We start from the raw sequence: 25,688 nt of genomic DNA, 5'->3' as shown, positions 1-25,688 counted from the left end.
TTTTTAGTTTGTTTTAAGTTTTAGCTATTTTAGGGGGATATCTGTGTGTGCAGGTGACTATTACTGTGCATAATTATTAGGCAACTTAACAAAAACAAATATATACCCATTTCAATTATTTATTTTTACCAGTGAAACCAATATAACATTCATCAGTCCATAAAACCTTAGAAAAACCAGTCTTGAGATATTTCTTGGCCCAGTCTTGACGTTTCAGCTTGTGTGTCTTGTTCAGTGGTGGTCGTCTTTCAGCCTTTCTTACCTTGGCCATGTCTCTGAGTATTGCACACCTTGTGCTTTTGGGCACTCCAGTGATGTTGCAGCTCTGAAATATGGCCAAACTGGTGGCAAGTGGCATCTTGGCAGCTGCACGCTTGACTTTTCTCAGTTCATGGGCAGTTATTTTGCGCCTTGGTTTTTCCACACGCTTCTTGCGACCCTGTTGACTATTTTGAATGAAACGCTTGATTGTTCGATGATCACGCTTCAGAAGCTTTGCAATTTTGAGACTGCTGCATCCCTCTGCAAGATATCTCACTATTTTTGACTTTTCTGAGCCTGTCAAGTCCTTCTTTTGACCCATTTTGCCAAAGGAAAGGACGTTGCCTAATAATTATGCACACCTGATATAGGGTGTTGATGTCATTAGACCACACCCCTTCTCATTACAGAGATGCACATCACCTAATATGCTTAATTGGTAGTAGGCTTTCGAGCCTATACAGCTTGGAGTAAGACAACATGCATGAAGAGGATGATGTGGACAAAATACTCATTTGCCTAATAATTCTGCACTCCCTGTATATTCTGTGATTTGTTTCCTTTATTAAAAAAGAATATAGTATGTGACGCTCATGCACCAAAAACAAAAAAAAAAGCCACATGAGCATTTTTGTATATTGATCAAATATATGCTCACTGTCTGGTGAGGCCTCAGAAACATATTGGAACACACACTTGAAAAAGGCTGTACCAAAAGCATATTTTTTCCAACAAGGCTATTTAAATGAACATTGACATTTTAGTCAAGCTTGTATGAAAAGTCCCACTTATATGAAACATAAATGGATTTGCTCTTTGAGGAAAGTGAAAAAAGACAAACATAAATAGTCTACAGTATGAAAGGGTGAGAGCTGGAAAGAGCTCCATATTCCACATAAATAAGTGACACCAAGAGTTGTGCACTAGAGTATGTGTTAAAGCAAACCACTTCCCTCCAAAAAATACTGGAGTTTAAATCTGAAATCCACGTGGAATCCATAAGTAAATAAACAGTAAACATTTTCACTCCAACTTTTTTTTTTTGCTTGCTTTCTCTTGAGCAAGTTTGACCTCTCACTGCAGGAAGTTCAACACTTTTCAACACTGAGAGTTAAAGTATAGAACTTTGCCTGTGGCCTTGGTCTCTGCGGGCGTGGTCGGGCTCTGTGAACGAACTCTACCTGCTCCTTCTTACCTGGGACTGCCTGACACCTCCCCCTGGCGGGGCTGAGCGCGCCGCCGTACCTCGTCAGGACCGAGGACCGAACTCACACAGGCAGTGCATCGAGCCGCTGCGGGACGAGCTCTGTTAGAGAGAGAGAGAGTGTGTGTGTGTCTGTGTGAGTCTGAGTGAAAGAAAACGAAAGAAATTTAGTTTAGCTCTGTATGTGTGTGTGTGTGTGTGTGTGTGTGTGTGTGTGAAGGAGCGAACAGAGCCAGCAGAAAGCTTCGGGGCAGGTGAGCTGTGTTAATTTTTGTCTTTCAAAACTTTTCTGTAAGGAAACTCCTCAGTGAAATCCAATAACTCACAACCACCAATGTCATACTGTTACAGTGAGCTTATGCTCCTCTGTTTGCTGAAGAGCAAGTTTATATAAACCTTGTCTTATTACTGTAGCCCAGGTGCTGCAGTAGTAAAACCCATGTAGGGGCTAAAATGTGACATTGAAGACTGCTTTTATGCTAAGGCTAATTAATCTTTGTTAGCGCTTAGCTTGCGTTAATGATTACGTAGTGAGAATAAAATCAAAGGAATTAAAAGAATCTATAAATGAATGAACTTTTCTGCACCTTGTAGATACATGTAGCCAGAAACTGTTGACTACTACAACTGCTACTGTAGGTATAACCCCTAAAAATGATCCAACTGCGTTTTGTGTTTCATGTTTGAGGCTGGATTTTTATATGGGTTTTTATTGGTGACGCTAAAGCAAGTGCAGCAAAATCCCTGTTAACATTCACTTAGATAATATGATAATATGTATCTAGACACTGGAGGTTGTTTGACATTTTTTCGTAGGAAAAATAGTTTCTCTCTGCTCTATTATATCTGATTTAAACGTGCATAGAAGAGTGTGCATCCAAAGTTTGATTCACTTATAACTGGTACTTCTATAGTGTCTTTCTTCGCAGTCAAGTGCTTAAAGTACTTTCAAGTGTCATTCATTCAATCACACACACACACACACACACACACACACACACACACACACACACACCGCAAGGTATTAGTTGTCATGTCAGGTGACCTTAGGAGGCCACAAGCTAGTGCTGTTCTAGTGCTGCTTCCAAGCCCAGATAAATGTTTGCTCCATGAAAGACATCCTGTGTAAAATCGGTGCCAAGTCCTAGATATGGATATGGCAGCATACCTGGGAAAAACCTGAACAAGCACACCTTGACTAGTCATAGCACAGAAAAAAATGTGTTCATATCATTTTTTTTTATCATTAAATTGGAAAGCATATTTTGAGAATATTTGATCGCCATAGGGGAATGTATATATTTCTATTATGACTTTGATGAATATGAGCTTGTGTGTCCTGTAAAGTGATGGATGTGTGGACATGCTTTCTCACTGACACCACAAGTTTTCTTATGGCTGGGAGGCAGATTTCTGACACTCTTGCACACATTCCTGCCAGATTAACCAGCAGCTAAGATTAATGCGGAGCAGAGCTCATATTCAGCATCTAAAATAATGTGGTCAAACATTTGTTACAGCTACAGAGGTCATATAAAGAAGAAAAGACGGTGTTTGACAGTTACATTTCAGGAGCTTGACAAATATATTTGTTGGTACTGGCCCTTCATAATAGTGCTCAAGGAAGTGAAAAATAATTAAAAAGAAAACTGTGCCATGGCACAGTTTCTTAAAGTGAGTGATTCCATTGTTTACAGTAGTCTCATAGTAATATTGTATCATAAAGAAGCAAAGAGATTAATTGAGCTGTGGTTTGTTGTTATTTTAATCTCCCCAGTTTTTCCTTGGCTGTCCCTCCTCTGTCTCATCTGTCTGTTAGTACCTGATTCTGTTACCATGTTTATTGTTAATCTTCTTGTCTCTGTATTTTGATGGGTTTGTTATTTATTGTAAGGCCGTACAGAGTAATTATATAAAGACTTCTTTTTTATCTGTTCATATCAAGAAAAAAGCATTTAAATTACTGCCCTTGACATATTGTTCCTTGTAATTCAAAAAATGCTTTTTAGCATTAATTTCTTTTCATCAGCTTATCCTGGTATTGGCTGTGTTTGGAGGCACAGGGTCCCATGGCTCTTATAGGCTTAGTGTAGTTTTAATCAGGTTAGTACCTGGCCTGTCACCCTACTTCTATTTACAACTCTAACTAAGGGTTAAAAGGATCCATGAGCTACTCGGAGCTATAGTGGTAAACCAAGACATGTAAGAGAAACATATATTTGCTATCTGCTTTGGCTGATGGTGTACTAGTTAAAAATAGAATATGAAGTTTGTATTTTTAAGGGATTTTGTAGACCAACACTTTGGCATACACTCACTGGTTGATGACCTGGTTGATTCCAGGATGATTGCAGCCTCCAGCTGTGCAGTCATCATTGGTTATGGCTGCCTCTGATGGACACATCAACCCAGCATGTCTAAAGTAGTGTTCAGTAGGAGATATATTTAGACTAAGTATTGGCAAAGACACTGGATATGCTTCTTCCAGAAAGGCTGATGCTACTTTGGGAGTGTGGTAATGAAACATTTGCAGGTAGGGGTGTTGCCACAGAAAAGGCACAAGTGCAGACTGAAGAAACTCATCTCAGTACTTCTGTCTAGTTTTATTGCCACCAAGAATCATCAGATCAGAGGTGTTACTGTTCTGGACATGCAAGGTTGCAGGAACAGCTGGGATACCCATGACAGAATCCAGCATGGCAAAAACCCTGCCTCAGTCAGCCTCACTTAGTTGTTACATTGTAGCACTGGTGACAATGTGGTGTCTATGCTGTTTCTTATATACTAATATGGCTGTTGTGCAACTGAACTTGTTATTTGCAGTGTAATGACAAGAATCAAAATAATAAGGACTTGAGGAGCAATAACTGACAGAAGAGTGCAGATAGAACTAAACACAGGAAATGACACAGAATGAAAAGGCGTGAAACACTGAGGGAATATAAAGAGGTGAAAGTAAATAAGACTCAAACTGAAGATATTTAATACTAAATATCTATACAGAACTTGAAACACCAAAAACATAAAACATTGGATCAAAGGCTGAGGAGCATGACAACAGCCCTAGTTCTTTCATAAAAGAACTCACACATGGTTCATTTAACAGAGAACTGGGTCATCATTTCAAAGAGGAACTTGTATATGAATATGAAAAGTAATGGGAGGATAATGCAAAGAAAAAAAATCACTAAAAGTCTAAAAATGAATGACTATCCATCAAAGAAATAGCAAAGACCTTTGGTTTGTTCAGTTGAAAAAAAAAGTGGTGTAAAAATGGTATAAATCCAGTAGATTTGCAAGGTGAAGAAACAAAACTTCACCAAGTGAGTCAGCAATGTTTTTATGACCAATTTGTACCGTTCTTCTGATGGCTGTTTCAAATCATCTTAAACTGGGTTCTTGAACATTACAATGGGTTCACTGTAGTCACCAGGCCTCAATCTAACAGAGAACCTTTGGGATGTGGCAAATCATGACCGCCAGCCCACAAATCTGCAGACGCTGTCATCTCAGTATTTGCAAATACATCAAGGATTTTCCAGCACCTGCGCCACGAAGACAAAGGGGCAGTTCCGAAAACAAAAGGTTGTCCAACTCATACTAGTAAGGAGTATCTAATAAAGTGTCACGTTAGATTACTTTTGTTTGCTTTTGTTCCTTAATACAAACCTATAAATAGGGCTTCTGTGCTCTTAGTCAGTCCAACAGAACAATAGGAATTTCAAATATTGTAATATAATAAAAACCTTTTTTTGCACTTTTATGTGCAAAAAATGTAGATGCCAATGAGCCACACAAGAAGCTGTGGAAGAAAAATTATTACAATAAGTGATACAGATCTGGTAATTTTGCATTATCTGCATGGCTAGCCTTTGTTGTTGGAATTCCATGCATTGTGTTAGCTAGCCAAGGCTGACAGAAGTCGGAGGTACATTAATATGTGACACTGCACTTCTAATAGTTCACAGGTAACACTGTTGTCTAGTGAACTGCAGCACTCTCTCGGTTATCTCTATAGGCACTACTACAAAGGTGTTAATGCTGAGCCACAACCTCACAGCTGCCCTGTTCATCTCCACCTTGCGCCAACTAATCCTCGGTTTTTCTAGTCCAAACACGACTACGTTCGTTCGCATGTGTCTGCAACGCGCTGCAGGAGCTCCTCACTCGCTACTGTTTGGTCATGCCCTTGCGTGAGTTTTTGTCAGGCTTGTCAGACAGGCATGTCCCTTTGAGTTTATTTTGCTTTATATGGTAAAACACCAAAGACTTTGAACGATAATGCTCATTTCAGGTGATCTGATGCAGAATGTTGCTCGATTGTTTAGAGAGAAAAAACAAAATGTATCGGTTGTGTTTTGAAGGGGATTGCACGTTCACACTTCCCATTGTGTGTCTGTGTGTACACAGGTGGTGTGGAGCAAATGTAAGCCAAGCAGTAGGCAGTATTGGGTGTGCTTTATTTCATGCTTGTGTCAAGCAGCAGAGAAAATCTGGATAAAACTGTCTTTGATTGTGATCTTTTCTTTACTGTATAAAACGCGCCAACTGTCCAGACAGCATTATGAGATTTCCTTTGGCTCCCGGGGTGATGATCTGATGATTTATGCAGTGGTTTTGAAAGTCGTTTGAAGGCAGTTTTTCTTTAACTGAACTGTTTACTTTGAAGGTGTTCTGTGTGAGCAATTGGTGCATACAATTGTTATAACATGTTATAACGTGAGACTGAAGCAATAGAGGCTTAAATGAGGTCAGTGAGCACCAGATGCTCTGAAATAAAGGGGCGAACATTGACTGAGAAGGGCTGAGGCATTTAAGGCCGCTCATCTATAAAGCTGGAATTGTTAACTCACCTCCAGCTATATGGTAATAGAAAACCCAGCTCATTCTATTAATCTAAATATTAAGTTAATTTCCTTAAAGGGTAAGATTTAATCGTGTCCTTATTATAAACAAACAAACAAACTTTTCCTGTAGGCTTTTAAAATGTGTTGCATTTTGAAAGATGTGCTCCAAATAACTTCACAGTGACTTCAACATAGGCTTAATTTGATCTGAGGAGACACAGTTATTGTGGCTTTAAGGGATGTTAAAGTAATTTATGACCAATATGACTCATGTCTTGCAGTTCAGTGCAAAAAGGCTTTCATGTATAATGAGTGGGATTGAACCAGTATTAACAAAATGGAAAGACATGATCTTATTTGATTCCTACATACACAAAGTGATTTGGTGTATTTTTGGACAAGGATTCTATTAATATATTGTGTGTATTCCAGCAATGGACTTTCACATTTTTAATAAAATGTCTGTATGTTTTGTTGCGTTATGCTCTTATTTAACCTTGTATTTTTTATAGCTTGTATCCTTCATTTTCATACGGAACATCACTGTACATTAGACTAATTCAAGGGTGGTTTCAATCTTGTCTCAGTTCTTTGCTCTAAACATTTAGTCAGTATCATTAGAGGAAGTGAATTTGTACAAATTTAGGGAAAAAAGTTAAGCTGCTATATATGTAATGTGTATTTGTCTATATTGTATAGTTATGAAGCATGTTACAGTTGTAGTTCCAAAAATTGTTAAATATCTGTCTCTTTCTTGTAGATCTTTTCTGATTGCAGATTTTCAGAATTCAGAAACAGCTTCTTCCATACACTCTTTTATAATCAAATATGTTGTGTCCCATCCCAAATAGGAGATCTTTCCTAAAGTTTTAAAGTCTGAGGGGCATGGTGTGAAATAGATTACTTGTAATTCCTTCCTGAAAAACATTTCCTACAATATAATAGATTACTATGTAGGTGTTACTCTGTCTTTCTCCCACAGCCTGAAGGCATGCAGAGGGTTAGATTAATCAGTGATTCTAAAATGACAGACGGTGTGAATGCCAGCATGAATGCCTGTCAGTCTCTCTGAGCCCTGCTACAGACTGGGAACCTGTCTAGGGTTTTCCCTAACTGGGATAGATGCCAGCACCATAATAAAGATGATGGATGGATACCATTAATGTAAGTAGAACTTAACAGGATTCCAGGTCATTTGAGCCCGCTCTACAGCAACCGAAGTAATGGCAGAGAAGTAATTTCTTGAAGAAATCGTTAATTTTCATCTAATTTTAAATTTTAATTGAGATTTGACCAAACAAAAGTATGTATGGTTTTTAGTTTTTATAAATGATTTAGATAATTTGATTACAGATATTAAAAAAAAGTTAAAATACACATTTGAATAAACTAATAAACAGGGTGTAACAAATAACAAAAACAGTAACTAAGACAGCTAAATAAAGTAATTATTACAGAAGAAGAACACTGAAAAAGTTTAAAAATAGTCTGGCATAATGTGTGACATTAGTTGCTCTAAAATAAAGGCGATATATAAAACCCCACGCTGTAACCTTCTGCTTGGGCTCACATGTACTTCCCAAGATATGGAATCACACTGTGGATTGCCCCAGGTATCCCACAGCAGCTTGAATGGCGTGGGGGGTTGCGGTGTAGGGGTGGGAGCAGTTTCCATTTACAACGTAAGTGAGGATGTAGATTTCCCGCAGATGTTTAATTCAAGCATGTTCACCTCCAAAGCGCTCTTGCTGAGACCTGAAGTTTGTTTGTTCTGCTCTGGATTTCACTCTTTATTTGCTCGGATTAGTTCTTCACGCTCCATCAGAGGTGGTTTTATATTCATTTATACGGGGTCAAAGTTATGTCAGTAATTCTAGGTATAAGTGGTCATAATTTCTTTATTTGATCCCACAGACCCACCATAATTCAGTATTTGATGAGTAACCCTGGTTATTAGCACTGTTACCTTAAAGCATGAAGGTCCTCAGTTCAATTCCACCATCAGGCCGGCGTCTGTTTGTGTGGGTTCTCTCTGGGTCCAAAGACATGCACTTAGTGAGGTTAGGTTAGTTGGAAATGTTAAATTGCCCACAGGTGCGAATGGGTGTTAGCCCTGTGACTGGTGACTTGTCCAGGGTGTACGCTGCCTCTTGCTAAGACAGCTGGGTAAAAAAAGGTGACATTTTCTTATCAATAAATTATATAAATTATGTTCAAGGCCCTCTGCTGCTTTTTTTGTTTTATTGTCCTGCTTTAGACGACTATAACATTGCAGAAATGGGTTGTCTATGGGTTGTCTATACTACGGTACCATAAATATCGAGTCACCTGCCTGTTGGAAAGTAAACTTCCTCCAGGAAATGATCTGATCCCATTTTCAGCCCAACCTTGTTTTACAGCATGTTAACAACAGTGCCTCAAGCTGCAGTGTGTTGGCAGCAGTGATTTCAGTAGTTCGGCCTTCATTTCATGTGTACACAAACTCACAGACACACACACGCACAGAGTCAGGCTTATCATGTTATGGTTTTCAAGGATATGGGAACCTGGGTTTGTTTGGACTTGAGTGTAGAGATTCCTTGGCTTTGTCCGACCGCTATGCAGGAGTTATAGTGGTGGCACTGAACTTTCTGCAGGGTCCGTCTTATCTGTCCTATTGTAGAGATTGTGTGCTCGTCTGTGCCAAAGTCTTTGCTCAAGGTCTTTGACTGCCTGCAGTGAAACCTAACCAAAGACCTCTAAGTGTGATGATCATTGTCTTATTTGTCTACTTTAAGAAGAGTTCCAGGTTCAGTTCCTATTGCTTGCATATTCATAACAATGTTTTTCTTATATTTAAATACATCCATAAGAGCTTGCTACTTACAGCCTAAAACTGGGACACTTTGACCTATATAAAAATTTAAAAAATGAATAAAATGATGAAAGTCTGAAAATGTCTGTACATGCAGCTGAAACCACTGTCAACCCCTAAGTTGCCAATCTGATTTATTTTACTGTAGTTTTGTCTAACACCCAGACACCCGCATAGTTGGATTACAAGAGGATTGCAAGATATACGTTAAAAAGAGCTGCAGGCTAGAGTGTTAGAGGCATACTTGCAATTCTTTTTAATTTTTGATCTGCTCTTTTTTCTTTAGTTCTGTGAAAGTAGTGTCTTAGTTTCTGACCCTGAATAATATGTTGCATTTATTTTCAAGGGGATCAAATTCTCAGATGTTTGTAGAATTGTAGTTGAAGTTTTCAGTAATTGATTTATGAACTCTTACAGCAGATTAAGAAACCGCATTGAAGTCACTACTAGTTACACTTGCCACGTACGTGCTTACTGTGTGTTGAGACGTATCTCGCTCTTTTAGGAGAGGTGAAAGGTCACATCAGCAGAGAGCTGTGATTGTGAAAGCTGCTTTGTTCTGTGCTGCAGCTTTTAAGTTGTCGCGCCTGAATCACACACATGCATGCAGGGGCGTAATTTTCAGATGGGTTAGGGGGGTTATGACCCCCCTCCCAATAATCAGACCCAACCAATATAACCCCATATATGCATAAATAGGCTGTTGATTTTCTTTACTCATCTCAGGTATTACCAGCAAAATAGTTGCATGTTTAATCATCTGGGAATTTACCCAGATTTATTTATTTATTTATTTAGACAGAGATGGTGACACCCCCCCCCCCCCCCCCCCACAATGTTCAGCACAAAGTTACGCTGATGTATGCATGCACATGACCCACACACACTCATTTCAAATGCACATGCGTGCTATCATGCATCTTCATGCACCTTTCTCTTTGCTAATCTATTCACAGCAGCAGAGTCACTTCTGTGATTTGAATGGAATTGAACTCTTTGACCTTATGCTTATGCTTCAGCTCAGTTTTATTTTCAAATCCTTTATTTTTTCAGTGGTTAGGATAAAAAAGGAACAACAAATTCTCAGCACATGCAATTTTGTGATTATACAAGTAGTCTTGTTTTAAAATATAAATTAAACTTTATTTTTAGAATAAAATAATCCTCTTTCTGGTAAATTGTTGATGAGAAGAAGATTATTGGCACGGTGTTATCTTTCCTGCTAAATATCGAGCTAAAGCAAGGAGCTAATTAGCAGTGCAACAGATTGACAACCTGTCCTTTCGCCCTGACAGCTGGATTGACAGCTGCATCTGTGGATGGATGGGTGAATGCTGCTTACAGGTTTGAAAAGTGAAACCAATGCATACATATCATAAACTAACATTTTTTTTATGTCAAACAGGGGCAACCCCTCTGGTCGCCAAAAGAAGTTTGTATAGCCTTTATTGTCACATGTCCAAAATGACACACGGGTTAATTTCATTTGGTTTGTAGTCACATTAATGAAAAAAACAAAATTAATCCCAAAGATGTTTCCTTTATACTTTGAAGAGATTTAGTCGGTCTCTTTTATGTTATTTAGTCATTTAGTTTGTACAGCACCTGACCTGAATATTTGGGATTTCTACCATAGAAAATTTCCTCTAAAATTTGCTCTTCAGTATTTTGGTGGACTTGTTATAATTTAATGCAGAGACAGGGCTGATCAGAGTAGATGTGGAAAATTCATCTTCTGCGTCGTTCTTCTTTCTAACTTCCATTAAAATGCTGTTATAGAGTCGCCTAGTTTGTATTAAGCTAAACTGATCAGACTGCCGGTACCACTCTTCTCAGTTTCTTTTGTCATTATTTTCCTTATTTTTGACATTAAATTTTCCCTCCTCTTCCATCATCCTCTCGTCTTCCTCTTCCTCATTGAACTGTCCCTCTCGCTCTTTTTCTCTGCCCTCATCTTCCTCTCTCACCATTCACTCTTCCAAGTGTCCAGAAGAAAGGGGTGGTGCATTCCAAAAGCCTGGAGACCATTCCCTTCTTTCAGGCAGTGGCCTGTAGAGTGACAGTGAAATTAGAATAAGAATAGCTGCCCATTCACCCCAGTGCCCTAGTGACGGGCTGGAGGGAGAGCAAAAAAGAGGAAGTGGGAGGGACGAGTGGAATGAAGGGGGTCCCTCAGACACGTTGCGTTCCAATTGGCCGGTGGCGTTCCCTGTGTTTTTACATCGCTGCCGTCGGTTGCACTTTCAAGTTTGTTTTACACATTTTGCCGCACATACACACTGCACATGTGCATGCATGCGGAAATGTACACATTGGGGTCCAAGGCTTGAACACGTGCACTGGAATACAGGAATCTACGCACTGTCAAGCAGGTTGGCCTCCAGTGAGCAATTCTGACCACGCTGTGCAGAGCAGAGTGAGGTGACCCATGGCTGTGTGAGTACAAGGCTGCTCTCAGTTAGTTGGATTCATCATGAATATTACACAGTTGTGTTTTTGTTGTTATTTTTTTAAGATAGGTTTTTCATTTGTGTAATATCAGCTAAACTCTGAATATATTTTGGGTATTTCTGTAGCTTGTGGCAAAGAGTTCAGATTAAAAGGCAACCTCGTGCTGTCGCCACTCATGTGGGCCACTTGTGTCTAAACTGTAAACTTTTAATCATGTAGCTGTTAAAATTTAAGATTAGTGCTACAGGTTGTTTTTTTTTCTTTGTTTTAACTCTTACCAAATGGCTTTTGCTAGAATGTAGTTTTGATCAAAACTGTTTATTGTCATCTTCATCCTTCCATGTAGATCTTGGATGGGTTAAATATAATATTACTGATTGACAAAATACCTCTTTGCAACTCTGCGGTGGCAAACAGGCATTATGATTCTTTGCAGATCTTCCCACTCTTAGACTGTGCAGTAAGTGGCCCCTCACTAACAGGGATCTAGTGTTTTTGGGACTTTTTTGTTTTTGAAAAAAAAAGAAGCACATCCATCTTACCTTTGTTGTAAGCCCATGAAGTTATGTGATTGATGGAAAGATGACTGTATGCCTTCTGCATTAATAACTAGTTTATATGCTCTTGATTTTAAACAAAACGTGTAAAACAAATAGATTTTTTTGTATTATAGATAAAAATCCAGCATTTTGTGTTTCCATTTTTTACTTGAGCATCCTACCAGTTCCATCGTCTAGACAGTAAATAGTGTCACATGTAAAATTCTGGTAGTGCATGAAGCAAATTATTATTGCAGTTATAAATAATAAGTATACTATTTTCTTTACAATCTAGCTCACCAAGTTGAGTAGTAAGGCTACTGCAGAGGCCCTGGTTCAAATTTATCCCAGGTTGTTTATTGTGTGTCTTCTCCCTTTATGTCTCTCTGCATGGATGTCTTAATAAAGGCAAAAAGTTTGCATTTAGGCAGCAGCTAAACTGTTCTAAAACGATATGCATATAACAAAGAAACCCTGCAGACAGTCTCTTTTTACATTTTGTTTATCATGAGAAACAGACCGCACATAGTAGAAATTTTCTCTACCAATACAGAAAACTTGATACTTTTTTTCTTTAGAGATCAATAAACTTTTTGTATCCTTTGATATTTTTCACATGCACAAAAAGTATCTCCTGGATTAGCAAGCAAGCAAAGTTGAGCTTTCTGGGCAATTCTTTCATATTGAAAACCTTTGTGGGGCAATAAAATCTGTCTCCCTCTTAACTAAGTAGGTTTATGTAGGGCGAAAGAAATCAAGGATGTGACATGCTTTCTAAATACACTTAGTCTTTTCATTTATTCTGGTCCTCTTGCCTTTTTGATAACCACTTTTACTTATCTCAGAGTAACATTTCAGACTATCTAACATGAGCAATGTAGACACTGGTTGGTTCTTTTCAGTCAAGACCATCTATCTTTCCCATACTACTACATCACAGCAAAGCCTGGAGGTTGTGTTGTAACATCAGCTGTTACCACAGCACTGAGTAATTACTCCAACCAGCCAAGACCATTGTTAAGATCTGTAAGGGACTCTACCACCTGCCTTGACTGACAGTGGTTAATACTCTAGTTTATGGACAAACAATGCCTCTGTGTATTGTGGTGTTTTACTGTGGCCTAAATGTTTTATTGATTTCGTTCTCTCACAAATTATTTATGTGTGTTACAGGCAAAGAGACAGCCTGTTGTCCATCATGAATGTTCATCTGAGCCTCCTCATGCTGGGTGAGTAGAAGTCAGACATGTGTTTAGTCTTTTTCTGTGGGGTGAACAAATTCCTCGACCTGTGTAATAAGTACTGAGCTCTCTTAGCAAGAGCTCCGGTGTGCAGTGACCAGGACAGAGTGTTTATTACATCTACTCCCAGGAACTTGTTACCATCTCCACTATCATGCTGTTGATAAGGAGTGGTGTTACCGCCCTGGCCGCTCCTGAAGTTGACAACGAGCCCTTTGATTGTAATACAGCATCTGCATGTTTGTGTTTTTATCATCCAGATGTGCTTGGCTCTGTTGTATTACAGAGGAGATGGCATCTGCCGTAAAGTGATTTGAGCGGTATGCAAACTGTAGTGGGTCAAATGCAGGAGGGAGGCTGGAGACAATGTGTCTCTCAAAGCACGTCATCATAAAAGGAACACTGTGGGGCAGTAGTCATTGAGATGAGTGACTGTGGGTTTTTGATGCCAGCAGTCTTAAAGCAGGAAGGTACAACAGTGGTCCAGCAACAAATTGAAGATGACTGTGAGAACTGACATTAGTTGGTCATTACTGTTCCTGAGCCCCTGTCCTGGCATATTAGGACTGCTTATGTTCACTCTCCTCAAGGTCTTTCAGACATAAGTTGTTGTAAGATTGACTGTCTGTTCATGGTATGTTTTAATCTCATCTAGTTTATCTTGTTAAATAGGTAAATAGTGGAGAAATGTGTTTTTGTGTGTATGGGGAGAATGGGGCTGGGGCAATTGTCTCTGCAAGTCTTTCTGTAAAGTCACTGCATGCCACTTCCTCATAGGTCCTTTATAAAGTAAACTCACTTCTTATTGTAACAGCCGATGCCTTAGGCATTAAAATATTTCCTCTATTGTCATATTCTGAGTAAATTTAACACCAGAACCGCAGGTTCAGAATAGACAACATAATCTTCAGTGTACACTTAGGATGAATTCCTTCTCTGAGGGAAAATTCTTTGAGATGTTTGTTTAGAATTAAATTTAAAAAGATTCCTGAAATCTGCCATGATGGTATTTGTGGAATGATAGGCCACTGACAGGAGAGCTAAATCAGAGGACTTGCAGGCCTAATAGTACGGTTGTGCGATACTTTTTAGGGCCACACAAGAGCATAGCCACCATTTCACTTGTAAGATTTACCCCCTGGTTAGTTATGCTGTACTTTTATAAGTTAAAGGGAAATTGTTATATATTTTTAGCCACTCACACACATGACAATAAAGACTGATTACATATTTTATGCTTGCCATTCCTAACTCGCCTATTCTCAGGTATCTGGGTCAGTCTCTATGTTGATTATTAACTGGAGGAAGGAACCATTCATACGTGCAGGGTCAGAAACTAAACTTTAATAATAATGAGCATGAACTTTGCTTCATCTGGTGATACATATTTGTGAATAAATGAAAGCATGGAAGGATCAGTTTAACAGTCATTGAATATCTAGGATGGATGATAATTTACTTAAAACCTTTCATATTTTAATATTTGTAAATATTGTGTAAATATATAAAGGTATATGTAAATATGTCTGACCTCTGCATTAAATATCCTGCAACAGTTAGTGAGTGTGCTTCCAGGAGATGAAGCAAGTTTAGAACTTGATGTTGTTGCTGACTTTCAAGCTCTGTTTTTTCATATATCTTTGCATATATTTATTACATACATATATTTTACCATTAACTGTCTTCTTTGTATTCACTCCATTCACTCCATTCTTCATCATGCCCTCCACACACAAAGCACTTTTTTCCCAGTGGGAAAAAAGATAAAGGAGATGAAGTAAATGAGCAGTTCTTCAAGTGCAGCTATATAATAATAATAATAATAAAAAGGACATAAAAGGAGGTACACTTTACTCACTTTACTCAAAGCAAGAACCTTGACAAGAAGGCTGTTCTCGAAAAAATTTATTTCTTGCCAGGAAAGAAGCTCTGAAAAGCAAAACTGGTTAAACATTTATATTTAAAAGGAACTAAAGCTGCAGCCACCTCACTGACTTTCCATTTACTATCCTGTCGGTCTTAATTAAGTGATACCCTCCCATTCCAAGAATCTAATATATTCTGGTGAAATGTAGAATGTTGATTGTAATCTTTTGAGAGGACCAACAAATTTGCATCAAGGAAAAAAAAACCTACTGTAGTTCTTTTTACAAGAATACTGAGTGTCAAAAAACAGCCAGGTAAAGAATGTGCCTCGCACAAACAGCAGCTGGTTTGCCTCCATGTGATTATATGTAGCACTGGCACATGGCAATGAAACCCACACCATCCACTTGAATACAGCCTTATAGCAGGAATGCAGGAACATGAGGAAAATGTTATTCATGACAGAAAACATTCCTGGTGTTAGATGCATAGACATAAGTGATGCATACACAGATGGTACAGATGCTTAGAATTGCTGCCACCAGCCTGTTTCCAAGCCGCTACGAGTCCTCCATTCTTCTCCTGCAGTATATCTACTCTTCTCTATGAACATGTCCCCCTTATTCAATTGTTATTTCCCAAGAGACTGTTTTTTACTGATCGCAATATAGTCCATACAAACTGTTGATCAAGTATGGAAAATTTAAAATGGTTGGATAAAACTTGCAGCCAGTTTGACATTTCGTACAAATACAGCCACTTAAAATGGCCAGCTTATTCATAGCAGAACAGGATCCTTGACTGATCCCAACTGTGACGCTGTCAGCACTGATCCCGTAGAGCAGGGGTGTCAAACTCCAGTCCTCGAGGGCTGGTGTCCTGAAACACACCTGAATAAAATGAGTAGGTCATTAGCAAGACTTTATAGAACTTGACTGCAAGCTGAGGTGACAATTCAGCCATTTGATTCATGTTACGGCAGCTTATGAGTGAATGAACATGGTGCAATAAAAGTACTTCACAACCCCAGGTCAACCCATGCTCATGTCTGCTAATGCGATTCTAGAATTTTTGTGCAATCGCCCCTCTTTTGATTTTGTGTTCATTTAGAAGCAGGAAATTAGAGATCATACAGATCTTTATGTATTTGACACATTGCTGCAGTTTAACTGATTGGTTTGTATCATCTGGCTTCATCGATATAAGCTGGGTATCATCTGCATAGCAAAGAACATGTATCCTATGGGTTCTGATAATATTGCCTAAGGGAAGCATTGTGTAATGTAAATGGAAGTGGTCCCAGCACAGACTCCTGTGTAACTTGTTGACTAACTTCTGTGCATGTGTAAGAATGTGCATGCACAAATTGGAGTCTATTACATGGATATGATTCAGACTACTGAATTCCTTTAAATCCATCTCTGTAGTAGAATATTGTGGTCAGCAGTATTGAATGTCTAACGGGACAAGCACAGAGATGAGTCTGCTGTCAGATTCAATGAGAAGATCATTCATATTCTTCACTAGTTCTGCTTCTGTACTAAGTTAGCTCAGTTAGCTGTTTTACAACTACTCTGTCATTTTTGATAGTGTAAGTTTTAAGTATAAAGGTAGGCACTACACAGGTGTATTATTTGTCACCTAATTATATTAATAGAAGGCAGTTATGAAGATGGGAATTATCTACAAGAGACCAAAATAACTGGTGAAGTTGGTACTAAACACTGCAATCATTATAATAAGATGCTTCAATGCAATCAGCCACAGTCACACAGTAATTGTGGGTACTGTGAGTATAAATGCATTTGCAAATAGATATACAGTATTAAAAAAAAGTCCTCAACAATACACACACTGAAGTCTTACATGCTAGTCAGGACAGGTAAAACCAAAGTGTCTGTAGCCCACACAAAGAGAAAGATCCACGCTATTGTCATGTCTGAGGTGCTAGAAGCATCTCAAAAATTAGTCTGCATAGGATGATGACTTTGCCTTGTAATTACCAAAGCAAATACAATTTTCTACCCTATCTTACACAGATTGAGGAAAGACATTAGTCAGAGCACTTTTGAGAGTGGCTTATATTCAGTAGCATTCTTTGCATGTGTGGTCTCCTTCAAAACACAAACTCAGTCATTAATTAAAACACAGGCTAAATCAGTACTGAGGTATACATGCCTAGACAGAGTGTTGGGAGAGGATCTCTTGGCACATTTGAATGCTGCTTTTATCATAGTCTCTATCAGTCTTTATATTTCCAATAAAATTGTCGTTGTCGTGCCAAATTTTCCCTTTTAAAAAAACTGCCCTTTTTTGAAAACCTGATGTAGGTAATTATCAGAGTACATTAAATGCACATTTTTATTTCTTTGCGCAGCGTGACGTGACTCAATTTTAATTTGGATTCTCATATTTTGTTTTACTCTAAAGCCAAATTTATTACAATGTCTGTTAAGAGGGTTTCCATGTACAGTGTTTTATGGTGCCTCACCTTGGACAGGTTATTTGATCATACCTTTAAAGTGAGGTCAGGTGAAACTCAGTTATACCTCTTAGTCATACTCTCTGTGTCTGTATTGTTAAATAGTTATCAGAGTAGTGAACTGGAACATAACTCTTAATTTTTAGCTGCGCCAACGACAAATATAAAGTTGAAGGTTTTTCTGCTTCTGAAAGAATGTATTTAAGCTTAAAACACGGTTTACCTTCCTGCATGTATGTAAGTGTGTTTTATGTTTGTCCAGGGTGTGTCTGCTCTTTATCAGTAGTCCACAGGTTTGCCTTGCAGCACGTTTTTGTACATTTCTGTATGTGACCATTGTACATGTTGTGGCATTTTAAATGTAAACCTCTTTCCTTTTGCTTTAACATGTTCTGCAATATGCTAAAAGCTTATTGTGTATTTCCTGGTATATTATAGTAGAATAGTCTGTAGTACCGCCAGGCATTGTTAATGTTTCACTGGAATTCAGAAAATCTTCCTCTGTTAATCTTGTACTTGAACTGATTCCAAGACATTGTGTATGTGTCTGTGTGTACAGAGAGATTGGAAGAGCTGTAGTCTTAGTTACTTTGGCCTGAGTAAACCAGAGAATCTTTAGGTTTTGAAAGCAAATATTTAATGTAAAATGATTTCCACAGTTGTCTTTTCAGCTGCAAAATGCAATTGCTTTACTCTACAGTATGCATACTAAGCATACAAAAGGATTTTCCCAGTTTTAATCTGGAACAAATCATGGGAGCTAGATCTGCAGTTTACTTTTTGAAGATCTAATGAGGAAACCTGACCTTCAGCTGAGAGCCAGTAACATTGTCACTACTGTGATTCTGTCATTGAAACTTCAGAAGAGCAGTCTGATGCCCAAGTGTTTTGGCTTGTGAATCTAATATGAAGATCCGCTACTGTAACAATATCTCTGTCTTTAAAGTGGAAATGCACCACTTATTTCACTGAATACAGTATTTTTTAACACAAAACATCTGCACCCTTTATATCAAAATTGCTATATTTCTATATTTTATATATATATATATACATATATACATACATGTATATACATATATGTATATACATATATGTGTATATATGTATATATATGTGTGTGTGTGTGTATATATATATATATATATATATATATATACACTTATATATAGCTATATATATATATACACTTATATATAGCTATATATATAGCTGACTATATATAGATATATTTAAAAAAACAAACACCCAGCACGCCCCTGTGGGTGGTTTATCCTTCAAGCTTGGGTCCTCTACCAGAGGCCTGGGAGCTTGAGGGTCCTGCGCAGTATCTTAGCTGTTCCCAGGACTGCGCTCTTCTGGACAGAGATCTCCGATGTTATTCCCGGGATCTGCTGGGGCCACTCGCCTAGCTTGGGAGTCACCGCACCTAGTGCTCCGATTACCACGGGGACCACCGTTACCTTCACCCTCCACATCCTCTCGAGCTCTTCTCTGAGCCCTTGGTATTTCTCCAGCTTCTCGTGTTCCTTCTTCCTGATATTGCTGTCATTCGGAACCGCTACATCGATCACTACGGCCGTCTTCTTCTGTTTGTCTACCACCACTATGTCCGGTTGGTTAGCCACCACCATTTTGTCCGTCTGTATCTGGAAGTCCCACAGGATCTTAGCTCGGTCATTCTCCACCACCCTTGGGGGCATCTCCCATTTTGACCTCGGGACTTCCAGGTTATACTCCGCACAGATGTTCCTGTACACTATGCCGGCCACTTGGTTATGGCGTTCCATGTATGCCTTGCCTGCTAGCATCTTGCACCCTGCTGTTATGTGCTGGATTGTCTCTGGGGCATCTTTACACAGCCTGCACCTGGGGTCTTGCCTGGTGTGATAGACCCCAGCCTCTATGGATCTTGTGCTCTGAGCTTGTTCTTGTGCTGCCATGATTAGTGTCTCTGTGCTGTCTTTCAGTCCAGCTTTGTCCAGCCACTGGTAGGATTTCTGGATATCAGCCACCTCCTCTATCTGCCGGTGGTACATACCGTGCAGGGGCCTGTCCTTCCATGATGGTTCCTCGTCTCCCTCCTCTTTCTTGGGTTTCTGCTGCCTGAGGTATTCACTGAGCACTCGGTCAGTTGGGGCCATCTTCCCAATGTATTCTTGGATGTTCGTTGTCTCATCCTGGACTGTGGTGCTGACACTCACCAGTCCCCGGCCCCCTTCCTTCCGCTTAGCGTACAGCCTCAGGGTGCTGGACTTGGGGTGAAACCCTCCATGCATGGTAAGGAGCTTTCTTGTCTTTATGTCAGTGGCTTCTATCTCCTCCTTTGGCCAGCCTATTACCCCAGCAGGGTACCTGATCACGGGCAGGGCGTACGTGTGGATGGCCCGGATCTTGTTCTTACCATTCAGCTGACTCCTCAGGACTTGCCTGACCCTCTGCAGGTACTTGGTGGTTGCAGCTTTTCTAGCGGCCTCTTCATGGTTCCCATTTGCCTGCGGGATCCGCAGGTACTTGTAACTGTCCTCTATGTCTGCAATGTTGCCTTCTGGTAGTTCAATCCCCTCAGTTCTGACTACCTTCCCTCTCTTTGTTACCATCCGACTACACTTCTCCAGTCCGAACGACATTCCAACGTCATTGCTGTATAGCCTGGTAGTGTGGATCATTGAATCGATGTCTCGTTCACTCTTGGCATACAGCTTGATGTCATCCATGTACAGGAGGTGGCTGACAACTGCTCCGTTCCGTAGCCAGTCTTGTTAATGATCTCACTGAGGGGGTTCAGGCCTATGCAGAACAGCAGTGGGGACAGAGCATCTCCTTGGTAGATCCCGCACTTGATGGTGACTTGTGCTATGGGCTTGGAGTTGGTGTTGTGCGCCACATCCCCATTGAGTTCCTGATCTTATACAATTCTAGGCATTCCAGTATCCAGCTGTGGGGCATTGAGTCATAGGCCTTCTTGTAATCAATCCAGGCAGTGCACAGGTTGGTCAGTCTGGTCTTGCAGTCTCGGCTGACTGTTCTGTCTACCAGTAGCTGGTGTTTTGCGCCTCGGGTATTCTTGCCAATTCCTTTCTGTGTCCCGCTCATGTATTGACTCATGTGCCTGTTCATCTTAGCCGATATGATGCCTGACAGGAGCTTCCATGTAGTACTGAGGCAGGTTATTGGTCGGTAGTTGGAGGGGACCGGTCCTTTCTTGGGGTCCTTGGGGATCAGGACCGTCCGACCTTCGGTTAGCCATTCCGGGTGTCTCTCGTTAACTAGCAGCTGGTTCATTTGTGCTGCCAGACGCTCGTGGAGTGCAGTCAGCTTCTTTAGCCAGTAGGCGTGAACCATGTCGGGCCCTGGTGCTGTCCAACTCTTCATATATATATATATATATATATATATATATATATATATATATATATATATATATATATATATATATATATAAGTGGACAAACATCTTGAGAAAGGAGGTACACCAGAGAGATAGAAGGCAGGAGAATAAACCAGCTGTTCTCCACAGAACGAGCAAAGGTGTACTCTCAGTGGCAAGGGAACAATAAGAGAACAGCACCACCAAGGCTGGAGACGGAGCAATACTGGAAGAGCATATGGGAGAAGGATGCAACCCATAACGGCAATGCTCAGTGGCTAGTGGATCTGAGGGCAGACCACAGCGACCTCCCTGAACAGGGTCCGGTAACCATCACAGTGGCAGATATCCAAGAAAGGGTCTCCAGTATGAAGAGTTGGACAGCACCAGGGCCCGACATGGTTCACGCCTACTGGCTGAAGAAGCTGACTGCACTCCACGAGCGTCTGGCAGCACAAATGAACCAGCTGCTAGTTAACAAGAGACACCCGGAATGGCTAACCGAAGGCCGGACGGTCCTGATCCCCAAGGACCCCAAGAAGGGACCGGTCCCCTCCAACTACCGACCAATAACCTGCCTCAGTACTACATGGAAGCTCCTGTCAGGCATCATATCGGCTAAGATGAACAGGCACATGGGTCAATACATGAGCGGGACACAGAAAGGAATTGGCAAGAATACCCGAGGCGCAAAACACCAGCTACTGGTAGACAGAACAATCAGCCGAGACTGCAAGACCAGACTGACCAACCTGTGCACTGCCTGGATTGATTACAAGAAGGCCTATGACTCAATGCCCCACAGCTGGATACTGGAATGCCTAGAATTGTACAAGATCAATGGGACCCTAAGAGCCTTCATCAGGAACTCAATGGGGATGTGGCGTACAACACTAGAGGCCAACTCCAAGCCCATAGCACAAGTCACCATCAAGTGCGGGATCTACCAAGGAGATGCTCTGTCCCCACTGCTATTCTGCATAGGCCTGAACCCCCTCAGTGAGATCATTAACAAGACTGGCTACGGATACCGACTACGGAACGGAGCAGTTGTCAGCCACCTCCTGTACATGGATGACATCAAGCTGTATGCCAAGAGTGAACGAGACATCGATTCACTGATCCACACTACCAGGCTATACAGCAATGACATTGGAATGTCGTTCGGACTGGAGAAGTGTAGTCGGATGGTAACAAAGAGAGGGAAGGTAGTCAGAACTGAGGGGATTGAACTACCAGAAGGCAACATTGCAGACATAGAGGACAGTTACAAGTACTTGGGGATCCCGCAGGCGAATGGGAACCATGAAGAGGCCACTAGAAAAGCTGCAACCACCAAGTACCTGCAGAGGGTCAGGCAAGTCCTGAGGAGTCAGCTGAATGGTAAGAACAAGATCCGGGCCATCAACACGTACGCCCTGCCCGTGATCAGGTACCCTGCTGGGGTAATAGGCTGGCCAAAGGAGGAGATAGAAGCCACTGACATAAAGACAAGAAAGCTCCTTACCATGCATGGAGGGTTTCACCCCAAGTCCAGCACCCTGAGGCTGTACGCTAAGCGGAAGGAAGGGGGCCGGGGACTGGTGAGTGTCAGCACCACAGTCCAGGATGAGACAACGAACATCCAAGAATACATTGGGAAGATGGCCCCAACTGACCGAGTGCTCAGTGAATACCTCAGGCAGCAGAAACCCAAGAAAGAGGAGGGAGACGAGGAACCATCATGGAAGGACAGGCCCCTGCACGGTATGTACCACCGGCAGATAGAGGAGGTGGCTGATATCCAGAAATCCTACCAGTGGCTGGACAAAGCTGGACTGAAAGACAGCACAGAGGCACTAATCATGGCAGCACAAGAACAAGCTCAGAGCACAAGATCCATAGAGGCTGGGGTCTATCACACCAGGCAAGACCCCAAGTGCAGGCTGTGTAAAGATGCCCCAGAGACAATCCAGCACATAACAGCAGGGTGCAAGATGCTAGCAGGCAAGGCATACATGGAACGCCATAACCAAGTGGCCGGCATAGTGTACAGGAACATCTGTGCCGAGTATAACCTGGAAGTCCCGAGGTCAAAATGGGAGATGCCCCCAAGGGTGGTGGAGAATGACCGAGCTAAGATCCTGTGGGACTTCCAGATACAGACGGACAAAATGGTGGCGGCTAACCAACCGGACATAGTGGTGGTAGACAAACAGAAGAAGACGGCCGTAGTGATCGATGTAGCGGTTCCGAATGACAGCAATATCAGGAAGAAGGAACACGAGAAGCTGGAGAAATACCAAGGGCTCAGAGAAGAGCTCGAGAGGATGTGGAGGGTGAAGGTAACGGTGGTCCCCGTGGTAATTGGAGCACTAGGTGCGGTGACTCCCAAGCTAGGCGAGTGGCTCCAGCAGATCCCGGGAACAACATCGGAGATCTCTGTCCAGAAGAGCGCAGTCCTGGGAACAGCTAAGATACTGCGCAGGACCCTCAAGCTCCCAGGTGAACCGTTCGATACAGTGCTTTCGGTTCGGTACGCATATGTATCGAACAATACAAAATTTGTAATTTATTTTATCAACTTTCCTTCTGACGATGCTGTCTGTGTTGAGCGCTCAGTGAATCTGCGTTCGACTACTCTGCCTAGGGTCGACAGTGCAGCCTAGGCGGAGTAGTCGAACGCAGATTCACTGAGCGCTCAACACAGACAGCATCGTCAGAAGGAAGAGCGCAGGGCAAGCTAGCGAGACAGAAGTTAAGCTCTCCTTACAACATGGACCTCCCCCACTCTCATTCAGATCTGGCGTTTGGAATTATTTTGGTTTTCATGTGACGTATGACCCTGAAGGTAAGCGAGTCATGGACTAAAGTAAAACAGTATGTTGGATGTGCCATGCAATGCTCAATTACATGGGTGGGAACTAGTGTGTTAGTGCAGTTAGCTCGTTAACGTGTTGGCCGTCTAGCCCCATGCACGGGGCAATCGGTGGTAGCTCGTTAACTGAGATTTGCCGTGTTGTGGCGTTAAGGTCATTTCAACGAGATTAACCTGAAAGCACTAGTGGGAACACAACGAATATGACTGCACATTTATGCCGACATCATCCTAGTGCAAAGACAAGTGGAAGCAGAAAAAAAACAAGCAAGCATGCTGCTAACTTTAGCCGAGTCATTTAGACAGCTGTTTAATATGCTGCTGAGAATATAGCCCAGAAGAAGCGGATAGTATAGCTTTTATTTTGGAAAGAGACATTTCTCTGTAATAAACTCTCTTTTCCAAAGATGAGTGATTCCTCAATCAGATACAGGGCTCGCAATATCGCTAGCAATTTTTTCAGTCGGGCTACCAAAATCTATCTCTGCCCTGCCCGTCGGGCTATTGTAGGAAGGGGAAATATATGTCAATGCTTTTGCATTCTTTCGGAAATGTAGCTGGGTTATTATGTCATTGGCATCGGTGAGCCACTGTCAATATGTGACATATTGAAATCGTGTTTGAATTTGCGCTTGTTTTTTTGCTTTCACTTTGCAATCACGCGAACTGTGTATAGAGAGCGACAGCACTGATCTGTGAGTGATGATAATTTGCGCACCAATTCCTCTGACATCGTCTTATTAATCGTTAGCTTACTATGCAAACATGACAAGTGAAATCTCCAGAGGTGGGACCAAGTCATTGTTTTGCAAGTCTCAAGTAAGTCTCAAGTCTTTATCCTCAAGTCTCAAGTCAAGTCTCAAGTAATGTCAGGCAAGTCAGAGTCGAGTCTCAAGTCACTGGTGTAAAAGTCCGAGTCAAGTCACAAGTCTGAAACTTTGAATTTCAAGTCCTTTCGAGTCTTTAAAAAAAAAAAAACGAAAAAATAATGTTGCAGTTATGCTAAATGTAAATATTAGACCATGTAATTTTAAAATCTGTGTTTTTCTCAACACATGACAAAATAGTGAACTTAGAAAATATACACAAATTGTGAAATTGCACCTCTTTAAAATGCAGCTCAATTAAACCTAGCTCCAAGAATAATTTTCACCGACAGTTCTGAGATAAGCTGCATGTTATTCTTGGATGCGGTTGTAGGACCAGCTTTAAAATCGCATGACAAAAATATCATACACATTAAAAAAAAACTGTATCACCAACGTAGCCTGGACAACATTTGCTAGTTAGATGAAGTCAGCTATCTCATCTTAGCATATTTATATGCATATTTATAATCATACGGTTCTTGGAGTGAGTGCATACACTCATGAAGTTTAGTAACTTCCGGTCACTGCAACAAGCCCAGGTACAGTTTACCGACAGATGGGTGCAGGACCTTGAAATGCACCGTGTAGAACGAAAGACCATCGTACGTATCATAAGTTTACCAGTCTCACAAATTGTCGTCATAAATACACATTCCTTAACCGTTTATTAATAGGACCTTTGAGCTCAACGGTAATTAATTAGTAGTGGAAATAATTTCTGGTAGCATCACAGAAATGTAGCAGTGACAACAATATTGTATGCTGTAATCGTACTGGGCAATTAGTGATACAAAAAACCTGTTTTATCCTGTGAATAAAAGTATATGTTTTTGTCAATGTACCATAA

At 40.8% G+C, this 25,688-nt stretch overlaps 1 protein-coding gene across 1 annotated transcript in view; it reads left to right on the top strand.

Moving 5' to 3' along the window:
* Positions 1 to 1,411: 1,411 nt before the first annotated feature.
* The window catches only part of lamb2l (laminin, beta 2-like), a 65,509-nt gene continuing 41,232 nt past the window's right edge, over positions 1,412 to 25,688 (top strand). The window contains exons 1-2 of the mRNA XM_082518437.1: positions 1,412 to 1,719; positions 13,330 to 13,385. Coding sequence (XP_082374563.1) covers positions 13,355 to 13,385 — 31 coding nt within the window. The 5' untranslated portion in view covers positions 1,412 to 1,719; positions 13,330 to 13,354. The remainder of the gene's footprint in view (positions 1,720 to 13,329; positions 13,386 to 25,688) is intronic.

Source organism: Aulonocara stuartgranti, assembly GCF_965226115.1.
Source record: "Aulonocara stuartgranti genome assembly, chromosome: 20".
In the NCBI taxonomy this organism is placed as follows: domain Eukaryota; kingdom Metazoa; phylum Chordata; class Actinopteri; order Cichliformes; family Cichlidae; genus Aulonocara; species Aulonocara stuartgranti.
Note: the sequence above shows the minus strand (reverse complement) of the source record. Positions and strands in the feature narration are given on the sequence as shown.